The sequence below is a fragment of the Cricetulus griseus genome (assembly GCF_003668045.3).
Source record: "Cricetulus griseus strain 17A/GY chromosome 1 unlocalized genomic scaffold, alternate assembly CriGri-PICRH-1.0 chr1_0, whole genome shotgun sequence".
Taxonomy (NCBI): Eukaryota; Metazoa; Chordata; class Mammalia; order Rodentia; family Cricetidae; genus Cricetulus; species Cricetulus griseus.
Window position 1 is genome coordinate 113,083,862 of NW_023276806.1, and position 13,612 is coordinate 113,097,473.

Sequence of the window (13,612 nt, forward strand, 5' to 3'; positions counted from 1 at the left end):
CCACCATTGCCCAGCTTCTGTGAACATATTTGTAACATCTCTATATAATTCCCCAGTTCTGAGAAAGTTTTCTAATTTAGTTTTAGTTATTTCAAAAATTAATTTCTGTATGCCCAGTTTTTAATTTCTGTATGCCCATTTTCTTGTGACTCTTAAGTATATTATGCACTCGTCCTTTGGATGTGCAGGGTACAATTTGAAAATGATGCCTTATCTTGAAATGGTGTCGGAGTGATGAACATGGGACAGCTGAACTGAACATACATAATGGTGATCACTTGGAGGGTGATTCATTTAGTTAAAGACTGCCAGAATTGGCCGGGTGTTGGTGGCGCATGCCTTTAATCCCAGCACTCAGGAGGCAGAGGCAGGCGGATCTCTGTGAGTTCGAGGCCAGCCTGGTCTCCAGAGCAAGTGCCAGGATAGGCTCCAAAGCTACACAGAGAAACCCTGTCTCGAAAAACAAACAAACAAACAAACAAAAAAAGATGGCCAGAATCATTTAAAGTTTCCTGTACTCTTGCCATATAAGAGCTTGACAGATGTTTCTTATCCCTCAGAATAGTCCAGGAAAGACTAGACATAAGAGTTTGATACTTAAGTGAATATCTGAAAATATATTTACACTGCTGACTTACACTTTTTTCAGATTCGCTCAATTGAAGGCCAGTATGGCACACTTCAGGCATATGTGACTCCGAGGATTCAGCCAAAAACCTGTCAGGTTCGCCAGTACCACATCAAACCTCTATCCCTCCATCAGAGAACGCACTTTATTGACCACGACAGGTAGTACATGGGAGAGCGTGATGTGTTTTTAAGTTATTACATCATTCAGCCTGCTTTTATTTTCATTTTTATTATATCTTATTTACTCATATTTATTTATGTATGTCTGTATGTATTGTATGTGGGTGCACAGACGCCATGGTGCGAGTGTGGAGATCTGGTAACAGCTTTAGGGAAGTTGTCACCCTCTCTCCACTGTGTGAGTCTTAGAGATTGAACTCAGGTTGTCAGGTTTGACAGGAAGTGTATATACCTGCTGAGCCATCTCACCATCTCATGACTGCATTTACTTGTTTATTTTTATTTTTTAAGACTTTTTACAGCAGGGTAGTAGTGGCACACACCTTTAATTCCAGCACCCAGGAGGGAGGCAGAGGCAGGTGGAGCTCTGTGAGTTCAAGGCTAGCCTGATCTACAGAGTGTGTTCCAAGACACCCAGGGCAACACAGAGAAACCCTGTCTCAAAAAAAACAAAACAAAACAAAATACTTTTTACAAAATTTATATATTTTCATTTTTTTCTATTTAGATGTTTATTTATTCTTTGAGAATTTCATACAATATATTTTAGTCATATTTTTTTCTGTTTCCCAACTCTTCTCAAATCTTCCCTCAAACTCCCTTTCCATCCAACTTCATGTACTTTCCCTCTTAAAACAACAACAAAAGCCAAATGAACATGGAGTATAGTTTGTCCTGATAGACTATAGCATGGGGCCCACCCTGGTATGTGGTTGATATAACTAGATTCTTAGTTAAGTTTCTATTGCTGTGAAGAAACACCATGACCACAGCATCTCTTATAAAGGAAAACATTTCATTGAGGTGGCTTACAGTTCCAGAGGTTCAGTCCATTATTGAATGGCAGCTGGGAATATGGTGGTGTGCAGGCAGACAAGATTCTGGAGAATTCTGAATCTTGATCCAAAGGCAACAGGAACTGAACTCTCTCCTTAGGCATGACTTGCATACATATGAGACATCAAAGCTGGCTTACACAGTGGCACACTTCCTCAAACAAGATCACACCTACTCCAACAAAGCCATGCTTCTAATAGTGGCACTCCCTTGGGGGCCATTTTCTTTCAAACCACCATATCCAGTGTCACTCCACTGAAGAAGACTGATTTTTCTCTATCTCAGCAGCTATCAATTTCAAATAGTTTCTTGACTAGAGGTGGGACTTCCTCTCACTTCCCCTCCTCTATGATAAGATTTTGTCTGGTTTGTGCTTGTGCAGGTCTTGTGCATGCTGACACCATTTCTGAGAGTTCATATGTACATCCATCCTGTTGTGTCTAGAAAAGCAGTTTCCTTGAAGTTAGCCATCACTACCTCTGGCTTTTACTACTACTACCTTTTTGCTCCTTCTTCCACAAAGATCCCTGAACCTTAAGGAGATGGCTGTAATACAGACATCCCATTTAGTGCTGAGCATTTCAAAGTCTCTTTTTCTCTTCACATTGACCAGTTGTGGGTTTTGTGTTAACCATCTATTGCAAAAAGAAGCTTTTCTGAAGAGGGTTGAGCAATGCACTGGTATGTGGGAATAAGTATGTCATTAGGAGTTGTTTTATTGCTATGTTTCTTTAGCAGAATAATAATAATTGGTTCCTCTAGAACTCATGAATATTTCTAACCAAGGTCTTAGCCTCATTGATAGTGTCAGGTATAGGTTTCATCTCATGGAATGGACCATAAATCCAATTTTTTAATAAAGTGGTTGGCTACTCCTATAACATTTCTGCCACTTTGGCACCAGTGGGCATTATTGTAACTCACATGGTTTGTGGGTGGATGAGACTGATGATATCTTTTCTCTCCCAGGAGCATGTATAACAGCTTCCTGCACTATAAACGCTACCCAGTAGGGACCAAGCTACCAGTTGAGTTCCAGTGAGATTTCTCCTTGTTTTATGGCATAAATATATGATATCTTCAGTAATAGGGTCTTACTGTCAAGATGTGAATGATAAGCAATAGCATTGGCAATACCCTGTTATGTTTAGGGTGGGGGTGCAATCTACAGGATCCCATTAAGTCAAAAAGATGAAATCCATTCCTGGTACTGGAGATTTAGTAGTATATTATGTCTAATTGAGGTATTGCATCCCCCTACAATAGTTAGGTTCCATATGGCTTTTTCAAAAGGCCTTTAGTGTTAGTTATCCCTCTTCATATTTCCTCTTGTATCCTGTCTTCCCATCCTCCCCCACTCCATTTAGTCCTTCTGTTCTAATCCCCCTTTATCCCTATATGACACTGTATTTTATTTCCCTTTCCTTTGAGATCCCCCCCCCACACACACACACACACCGGTGCCTTACTAGCCACCTAACCTCTGTGGGTATTCTAAAGGAAACACACACACATACCTAAGGCATAAAATTGAATACACACATATGAGAGAAAACAGTAATGATTGTCTTTCTGGGTCTGGGTACCTCACTCAGGATGATCGTTTCTGGCTCCATCCATTTACCTGCAACTTTCACAATTCCATTTTTCTTAACAGCTGAATAATATTACGTTGTGTAGCTGATAGTTGTGTCAACATTTAAAAGTTAGAACTTATTTTAACTTACATGTTTAATAATTAGCTATTGCTTTGATGTTTCTAATAAATATTTCTAATAAAATAAAGATACTTTGCCTTATTTTAGCAGCTGTGTTGAGTTAGACTTCCCTGTCATCTATTGCCATTCTGAGATCACTGAAGTAGCAGTTTCCTTAAGCACCTAGTGAGCAAATAGTGTTTAGCATTTAGATGGCACAGTGGTTCCCTATGAACACCCTGCATTGTGTTAACCTCAACATCATATTCCCCTCTTTTGCACCTCAAGTAGTAGTGGTAGAGCAGTCAACTACAATAGTTCCTGATATTTCTAATGTCAGCATCTTAATGCTGATAGGGTTTTTGTTTGTTTGTTTGTATTTTGGTTTTGGTTTTAGTTTTGGTTTTTTGAGGCAGGGTTTCTCTATGAAACAGTCCTGGCTGTACTGGAATTCACTCTGTAGACCAGGCTGACCTCAAACTCACAGAGATCCACCTGCCTCTGCCTCCCGAGTGCTAAAATTAAAGATGTGCGCCACCACCACCCAGCAATGCTAATAGTTTTTTTGAGACAGGATAACATGGGATTAAGCAAAGGAAAAAGGAAAGGACAGAGATAAGCAGTGATTTAATATTTTATGACATGTATTTGGCCAGGTACTTATATATTTTCTATTATTTTCAAAATATTTTATTAGTATATATCACTTTTACATAATAATGGGTTTATTATGAAACTTTTAATGTTCATAATGTATTTAAATCATATTTTCTCTTGCCCACTAACTCCCTTCCTCTCCCCAATTGCCCCACCTCCTATTCCCATTTTACTTTGATGTCTTTGTGTGAGAGCCAGCTAAATTCATTAGGGTTGTTTACAAAATGTAGGCGCCTTCCTCATCAAGCTTTAACTTTTTGTGTGTCCTTGTTCTGTGACATGATATAGCAGTCTTGTGCAAGTTACCATGCCTACTGTGAGTTCAAGCGAACAGCAGCCATGTCATGCTCCCAAATATTATGACTTGATTCTTAGAGCAATACAGGTTATATCTCTGTTTTGCAAATGGGAAGTAGAGGCTTGGGAAAGTAGTCCACTTTTTGATACAAGAACCAGAGCTATGGTTAGAAGCCAAGGCCATGTTCTTCCTAATGCAGCTTGCATATCAAAAGTTGTATAACTAGCCGGGTGTTGGTGGTGCACACCTTTAATCCCAGCACTCAGGAGGCAGAGGCAGGCGGATCTCTGTGAGTTCGAGGCCAGCCTGGTCTCCAGAGCGAGTGCCAGGATAGGCTCCAAAAGCTACACAGAGAAACCCTGTCTTGAAAAACAATACAAAACAAAAAAAGTTGTATAACTGGAATAAGATAAAGGGGGAAGTTTCTTTAGGCAATTTTCTGGGAAACATTAAAAGAATTCCTTTTTGGCCATTTTTCTGTTTCATGTTAAACCTAGGACCTCCTATATGGCAGACAATCGATTCCTGAACTGTATCCTGAGATGGTTTGTATCTTTTGAGGCAGGATCTCACTGAGTTTCCCAGGCTAGTCTTACACTTGCAATCCTCATGTTGTAGCCTTCCACATAGCTAGAATTAAAGATGTGGCCACCAGGTATGGCTGAGAAATAGATTCTTTTTTTGGTTGCATTTTTTGCTTAAAAGTCAAGGTTAACATTAATGGGCACAGCATTGCCATGGAAGGAACAGCAAACACTGGCAATCAGAGACTTGGGTTCTATTATATTCCTGTGTGATTTGTTATTTCTCTGGGTTGTAGGTTTTTCATCTGTAAATCAGAGGATTGTTTGAACAGATCTTAAAAGTCTCTTCTAACTTTTTATTTCTAACTTGATTCTGTATCCCACTGAAGTTCCTTGTGGTGTGCTTTAGACCTTCTCAGCTCTTTATAAATACCCATCTATTTTAAAACTCTTTTTGGTTAATTGATTAATAATTTTGTTTTTAAGATAGGTTCATACAAATCCAGGCTGGCCTTCAGTTCAAATCCTCCTGCCTCAGCCTCCTGGGTGCTGGGATTACCATATGTGAGCCACCACCCTGGCTTGATTTATTTTTCAATCTCTCTCTTACTTTATTATATTAATTTATAGAAGTTGTTAAACTAATTCCATGCAATATATAAGGTACTGTTTTCTGACTTGTGACTGGGACACAGCTGGTAAAGAAGAGAGGAAGAGTCCATGCCCTACCTCAAGCCCAGTTGTTCAGGTTTATAATATGTTGATTATTTCCCGGAGGTGAATCATATGTTTTTTGTAGTCTATGTAATACAAATACTACATGGAGTTTCAAACATGCAAAGCTGACTGAATAACCTCAATTTAGTTTATTAAAGCATGTTGTGATGAACAAAAAAAGCTATTCACATCACCTAACTGTAAGGCGCCTAGCAAAAACAAGTATAGGCATAAACAAGAATTCAGATTTTTATCTGTAGAATTAAAATGTTCATTTGTTTGATATGTAAGATTAATTTCAGAAAACTTTTAAAAGTATTTATTTAAAGCTGAGAGTGGTATCACACACCTGTAATTCTTGCACTTGGGAGTGTCATGCATGATTGACATGCACGTGAGGTTAGCCTGGGGTATGTAGTGAGTTTCTGGGCTACATAACCCCTATATAAAAATTAAAAGTCCTATAATAAAGTGTTTAACCATATTTGGAATTCTGCTTACACATGTATATGCATAGTATTTTCGTGGAAGCACACACACAAATACATGTCTCTACTACTAAATTGCAGACCCATGAATACATTGACTCTAATAGGCCAGTTCAGCTTTGCTGAAGTTCACTCCTGGGTGGTGTTCTGCCTGCCTGAAGTTCCTGAAAAGCCTCCAGCAGGAGAATCTGCAACATTTTACTTTCAGAATACCTTTCTGGATACACAACTCGAATGCGTATACAGGTAAGTCAAATTTATTACTTGCTAACAAGTAGTCATTTAAAACAGGAATAATTTCAAAATAATGTAATTAAAAATTGGTAATGGGGCTGGAGAGATGGCTCAGTGGTTAAGACCACTGGTTATTCTTCCAGAGGTCCTGAGTTCGATTCCCAGCAACCATATAGTAGCTCACAACCATCTGTAATGAGATCTGGTGTCCTTAATGTTCACAGGGTGAACATGCCTGAGTGCTGGTACACGCCTTTAATCCCAGCACTCAGGAGGCAGAGGCAGGTGGATCTCTGTGAGTTCGAGGCCAGCCTGGTCTTCAAAGAAAGTTCCAGGACAGTCTCCAAACCTACAGAGAAACCCTGTCTCGAAAAAAAACAAAAAAACAACAAAAAGATCAGTGATGTTCAACAGGAGCTACTAAACAAATAGAATTTGAGTGTAAAATGTTACTAGTAAAAATGTGTATGCAAAAATTAATATTTTCCAATAATATGTCTATAAAATCTGCAGTAATATTTTATAATTTCCTACAATTTTCAGATGGAATGTTCTAAAGATATCTGTTAAACCCATTAAATCTATGATGCCATTTAAGATGTCTCTATTTTTTGCCCTAATGATCTATCAATCAATGAGAATGGGGTATTGATGTCTCCTATATTATTGTGTTGGGCTAACCTGTCTGTGATTTTATCTCTGTTAGTACTTGTTTTATGAGATAGAATAGACCCATGTTCAGTTCATGCATGTTCAGAATTGTAATGTCCTCTTGACAGATTGTTTCTTTAATCAGTATGAAGGTAATTTTTTTTACCTTTTCTGATTAGTTTTTGTTTAAAGTGTATTTTGTCAGATTTCAGAACAGTGACAGATGCTTGTTTGTTACCTTGTCTGCTTAGGATAAGTGTTTCCTTCCTTCTTCTACCTTCCAGTAGCCTCTGTCTTTGATGGTGAGGTGTGGGATTTAGAGACAACAGGTAGATAGGTAGGTCCTGCCTGTAAGTCCCTTCTGCAGTCTGTGACTGGTGAATGGGAAATTGGGGGCATTAATATTTATATTTATAACAGAAAAGTTTGTGTTATTCCTGTCCTTTTGTTGATTTTGCAGTATTTTGGTGTTTTCCTATTCTCTCCTGCTTAACTATTGTTACTCAAGAATGGTTTATTCTTCCCTCGTGGCCCCATGGATGTGTTTGTCTTTTTTTCAGTCAGAGAATTCCGTCAAGTATCTTCTGTGAGTTGGCTTAATGATCACAAATTGTTTTTTGTTTGGTTTGGTTTTGTTTGTTTTTGGTTGATTTATTTATTTATTTTGGTTTTTGAGACAGGGTCTCTCTGTATAAATAGCCCTGGCTGTACTGGAACTCACTCTGTAGACCAGGCTGGCTTTGAACTCACAGAGATCCATCTGCCTCTGCTTCCCGGGTATTGGGATTAAAGGCATGCACCACCACCACCGCCTGGCATATGAATTGTTTTTATTATGGAAAATTTTTCTTGCCCTTTCAATTGTGATGGATAGCTTTTCTGGGAGTAGTAGTCTGGGTTAACAGTTACTCTTTTTCAAAACTTGAAAATTCTAAGTTTTCCAGCTTTTTAAAGTATCTCTTGAAAATTCTGCTGTTGTTGATCAGCCTGCCTTTATATATGACTTGATGATCCTGTATTGCCACTTTCAATGTATTTTCTTTGTTCTGAATGTTTAGTCATTTAACTATAATGACAAGGGTCTGGCCCTGTCTGCTTGACACTCTAACTGCCTCTGTATCTGTATAGCCATTTCTTTGTCTAACTAAGGGAAATTTTCTGCTATGATGTTGAGACTTTTCTATGTCTGTGAAAAAAGAATTCTTTAATTTCCATGATTCTTAGGTTTGAAATTTTCATTGTTCACTAAATATCTGAAAGTGCAGTGTGGACCATATTAATTTATCCTTGTGCGTGGTGGGATGTTCTGATTCTTGGGATTACAAGTGTGCTCCATTTTTCCTGACATGAGAAGTAGAGTTTCCTAAAGAAAACTAAGGGTCCTGGGATCATAACTAGAGGCAGTGGATGCTAGTCCTGAAAAACAATAGGTGTCTTTCAGGTTGGATACCAGATTTATTTTAAAGATAAAGCATACAGCAATACTATAATTTATTTGTGTGATTACATTAAAGAAAAACGTACTTATATGTGTGTGTATAAATAAGCAATTCTGAATATATTTTATATATGAGGTTAGCTATTGGCAGTATTAATGTCCACAAAGAAAAGTTTTAAGTGGGGTACTTGCCGGGCATTGGTGGTGCACGCCTTTAATCCCAGTACTCGGGAGGCAGAGGCAGGTGGATCTCTGTGAGTTCAAGGCCAGCCTGATCTCCAGAGCAAGTGCCAGGATAGGCTCCAAAACTACACAGAGAAACTCTGTCTCGAAAAACCAAAAAAAAAAAAAAAAAAAAAAGTGGGGTACTTAAAAATTCTCATCTTAAGAGAGATGTGTGTAATAGGATCTTTAGTTTTGAGTTCAGGAGCTGCCTTGGTATGGTAAAGGACAGAGTACATGTTTAAGTATGCTTTATGTGAATGATACACACAGACCATGTAAAGTCAAATGAAATTTAAACTAAACACTATGTAAAAATATGTATTTATAAGACCACTGCTTCCTATAACTTTTCTTTTAAAAATGCATTGCTTTGTAGAAAAGGAGAAGGAGTTTTTAAATCTGACAATATTTCTACAATATCTATCCTAAAAGATGTGCTTTCTAAAGAAGCTACCAAAAGGAAAATTAATCTCAACATATCATACGGTAAAAAAAGGAAAATCATTCATCCCAGTTTTTTACAGTTGTTATAATAGCAATGTTTCTCATGAAAGTGACTTAACTGTGTCTGACCAACTTCTTCTAGAGATAAACGAAGTGTCAGTCAAGCATACTTTAAAGCTAATCCACCCAAAGCTGGAGTATCAGTTGCTTCTGGCTAAGAAAGTGCAGTTAATTGATGCCTTGAAGGTAAGGCTGTGCATCAGTGGGATTGTGAGCATGATTGCTAGCACTGGTTTTTTTCCAGTTCTACTTTAATGTTACACTAGATTAAAATTTGACCATTAAGGTGCTTCTGTTTTTGTTTTTGTTTTTTTTTTTAATAAGGAATTGCAGGTTCACGAGGGAAATACGAACTTTCTGATTCCAGAATACCGCTGTATTCTAGAAGAGGCAGATCATCTACAAGAAGAGTACAAGAAGCAGCCTGCACATCTTGAAAGGCTCTATGGTGAGTGGACCTTCTAGCATAGCCTGCTGCAATTCTTTCCAGCAATTTATTTACCAAAGAGTTGTGAAAGGAGCTAGGCAGAAATCACAGCAGTCATGAGCCTGTGTCAGCCAGTTTATTGTACAGAATATTTCTGTATTTGCCAAGGTAGTCTCACAGCTTAACCTTTTCTATTTTAAAAATGTAAGTAAATGTGAAAGTGGAATTATATGTGAACATATATACATATATATATATAATGAAGAAGTGTTTCAACCCTCAAAGCCTACACATTCCCAGTGTATTTCTCACAGATGATTTTCAGGTGCTGTTGCTGTTGTAAAAATGCAGCATGTATTCTATCTAGGCAAAACTTGGTAGGGAAGTTTATGTGATGTTTAAATTTACAGTTTAAAATTTGTTTTGCTTTGGTGGTGAGGAGCCAGATATGTTAAGATTATATTGATAGAGAAAAGATCAAGAGAAGTGATGACAGAGATGGAAGGAGGGTGGAAAGGAGGAACAGACTAAGAAAAATTTTGTTAGCAGTCCTTCTGTAAGACCTACTGTGTGCAGCACACTACACTGACTTCCATGAGATTTTTTTTTTAACTGTTGCAACAGTTCTACAAGGTAGATGGTTTTATCTTCATTTTCAATATTCTGTAGCTAAACATGAGAGTAAAGTTTGCCATCACATTCCTAGATAGTGGCAAAGCCTTCATTGGGACCTTCTTTCCCTGAAATGTATGACTTCTGCCCTGTGCCAAGGTCATTTGTTACCATCAGTCCATACTGATCCATTAACCTATAGACTTTCTACCAAATGATCAGTAATAATATTTTAATGTTCATTATATGGCAAGCACAGGATCTCTTTTACAATATTCTTAAGTGATGGTGTTGTAGGTCTATCATCTCTTTTCTGTGATTTCAAAATCTAGAAAGTGGCTTGAAAACCAAAATTTTACCTTTGTAAATCATTTACCAGCAAAATGATTTCATGATAAAAATCTGATTTAAATTGACAGGTTATTTCTAATCTTTTTTTTTCTATTCCACTTGGTGCAAAAAATATATTTGCCTATATATTTTATTGCAAAAGTACTGCCATTTTGATATCAGATGTTGCCTTTGGATCAATACCACCCATATATTATTTTTCTCATTTTTCTATTCCTAAAATATACATGTCTCAGGGGTCTTGTATAAATGATTGACAATTTAGACCATCCCTGTGGGAAACTCACAGGTGAAATAATTTGCCCTTGACCTATGAATCTGAAGGGACCAGCTCCCCGTTTTGGCAGCCATAACAGTCTAACACATGCTTGCCTGACCTTGCCTTGGTCACTAGGAGGTCAGATGCCTGCAAGGAACCAATCAGAAGTTAGCTGCTATGCTTTTTTGGCTCTGAGTGTGCTTTAAGTGCAGACAAGTGCACAGCAATGACGTGCAGAGCATAGCAACCACCCTGGGAGGACCTATAGGCCATAACAACCAGTTGACCAATCAACACAGGGCAAGTCCTCCAAGCCTGGAGGCACACCAATCCTGAGCCTGTGCTTACCCCAAGACACTCCCCTTATGCTATCCTACAAGATCTCTGTCCCAGGGTTTCTCGGGGTCTTTCCTCAGCCATCCACCATGGTGGATGGATGAAAGGCCCCAGCTAATGGGGTTAGCTCGTTAAACAACTGCAATAAAGCCTCTTGCTAATTGCATCAAGTCCTCGTCTCCACCTGGTGATTGGGGTCACCGAATTCCCGAGTGGTCACCCTGGGGTCCCACCCCATGGGGGGTCTTTCAAATCCAGTATTTAGTGTTTTAGTTCAGTTGAAGCTTCTTGGTGGAACAGATATCACTATGATGAAGTGTGTGCTGACAGCGATTCAAAATAGCTGGCAGTGGATTGTGTGAATCAGCAGTTATAACCAGTTGTTAAGAAGGTTATTAAATATTTATATCTTGAAAGTTGCTTAAAACCCTCCCCACATGCACATTTATTTTTTTTTTTTTGAAGACCAACATTTTCAAGGCTTGTATATGTTGAATAATGGAATTTTGGGTGATTAAAGAGTACTAACTGCTTTGTTAAAGAACTAATCAATGACAGGAAATATTTTTCTTTATAGGTATGATTACTGATCTTTTCATAGATAAATTCAAGTTCAAAGGCACTAATGTAAAAACCAAAGTACCCATTCTACTGGAGATTCTTGACAGCTATGACCAGAACACATTGATTTCTTTCTTTGATGCAGCATGAAAGATAAACAAGGTAGGGGCCTACAGTGCAGTCTGCTTAACAAAAAGCGGTGAGGAAGAGCCACACTCCCAATGCATAGAACATTCGTGACACAATAGCTTAAGTGCTGCTCCTATTTATTGGAACTGTTTAACAATGAAGAAAATTTTGTTTCTAAAACACAAGTGGAGCTGGGTGTGATGGCTAATGCTTCAATTCTTGACACACAAAAGGCTAAGGAGAGATCAAGGACACCCTATATGTACCATAGTAAGGTCCAAGCCAGCCTGGGCTACAGCAGAAGACCCTGTCTCAAAAATCTAAACAAGTTGAGGGTTGGATTGTAGGGAGAGTGGGGTGGTGGTACACGCCTTTAATCCCAGCACTTGGGAGGCAGAGGCAGGGGAATCTTTGTGAGTTCGAGGCCAGCCTGGTCTACAAAGCAAGTTCCAGGACAGGGCTATGCAGAGAAATCCTGTTTCAGGAAAAGAAAAATACAAACAAAAAAACAAACCTAAGTAGATTGATTATACCAATGACTTTTTGGGGAAATGGTATTTTAATTTCTAAATTGAGAATTGGAAAATAAAATATATCATTGTTATAAAATACAGGTAAGTGTACAAACTTCATGTTTCATAATATATTTTCCCTTTATATATCATAATACTTGTTTGATCTTCCTGACTGTTCTGTAAACTTATCAACCACTTAAGTGGAGCTGATTCGAGTAAGATGCTATGCTAGTATTTTATAAGGCTGTGGCAAGCTTATATGTGTACCCCATTCCTCTGTGTTATCATGAGGTGGAAATAATGAGTTTTTTTTTTCCCCTCTAGGATTTGGAATGGATTCACACTCCAGTTCTTACTTGATGACATGATCCTCCTGCAGTTTGTGAAATATTTGGCTTAGTGCTGTAGACTATGGCCAGAGAAGTAAGCAGAACTCAGACAGGGGGGACTCTCAGATATATGTCCTACATGTAACCAGTTGAGCTTTAAAGTATCTAAGTGAAGAGTGATGGCTTCTAAGATTTTCCTATACTAGTATCCATGAAATTCCTTTTTATTATATATTTGGGGGGGGTGAAGAAGACTTTAAGCAACAGAAGTTTTATTCATTTACAAGAGAATATTGTATTTAAAGTTTAAAAATATTATAAAGATAATGGAAAATCTCTGTTTCTTGTTTTCAAAGAAGTTATGAAATTTTCAGAAAGTGATAATTACATTGTTATATTTTACGTGCAATTCTTAAATATTAAATAAGGCACATATGTTGGGTCTTTAATAAGGTCATAGTATTTTTTTCTTATATTTTCTGGAAGCTTTCTTGGGACACCCAGGCCCCTGTTTTTCATATGAACACTTTTTTTCTTTTTTTGAGACAGCGTCTCACTATGTAGCTGGGATTCAAGGTACGTACCACCATGCACTCTATTTCTAAATGTAGTATCTATTTGGGTCCGTGGAACTTCGTGGTGTGCTATTTGTTGGATGTCACAACCAAGGATAAACAAAACTAATTCTTGGAATACACCATTTCGTTTAATGGTTATCAACAACAGCTTCAGTTGGTATTCTAAATTGATTAAATCCCTTATGAGAGGGGAGAATGGAGTTTACTGGAATGTTGGGCATAGTGACACAAGCCTTCAATCCCAGAACCGGTGAGGCAGTGAGTGACAGGCGGATGTCTGTGAGTTATAGGACCATCCGGACTGCATTTTTAAACCCTGTCTCAAACAACAACAAACAAAAAATATATACTGGAGATGTGATGCAAAAATAAACAGTAAAAGCACTAGAGGTTTCCTGAGTTCTATGGGCAGCACCACAGACAGACAGAGACAGA

General features: G+C 38.1%; 1 protein-coding gene across 1 annotated transcript in view; it reads left to right on the top strand.

Moving 5' to 3' along the window:
- The window catches only part of Bbs7 (Bardet-Biedl syndrome 7), a 38,480-nt gene extending 24,918 nt beyond the window's left edge, over positions 1-13,562 (top strand). The window contains exons 14-20 of the mRNA XM_027391980.2: positions 650-789; positions 6,110-6,274; positions 8,953-9,062; positions 9,163-9,266; positions 9,405-9,528; positions 11,643-11,788; positions 12,595-13,562. Coding sequence (XP_027247781.1) covers positions 650-789; positions 6,110-6,274; positions 8,953-9,062; positions 9,163-9,266; positions 9,405-9,528; positions 11,643-11,776 — 777 coding nt within the window. The 3' untranslated portion in view covers positions 11,777-11,788; positions 12,595-13,562. The remainder of the gene's footprint in view (positions 1-649; positions 790-6,109; positions 6,275-8,952; positions 9,063-9,162; positions 9,267-9,404; positions 9,529-11,642; positions 11,789-12,594) is intronic.
- The last annotated feature ends 50 nt before the right edge of the window (positions 13,563-13,612 follow it).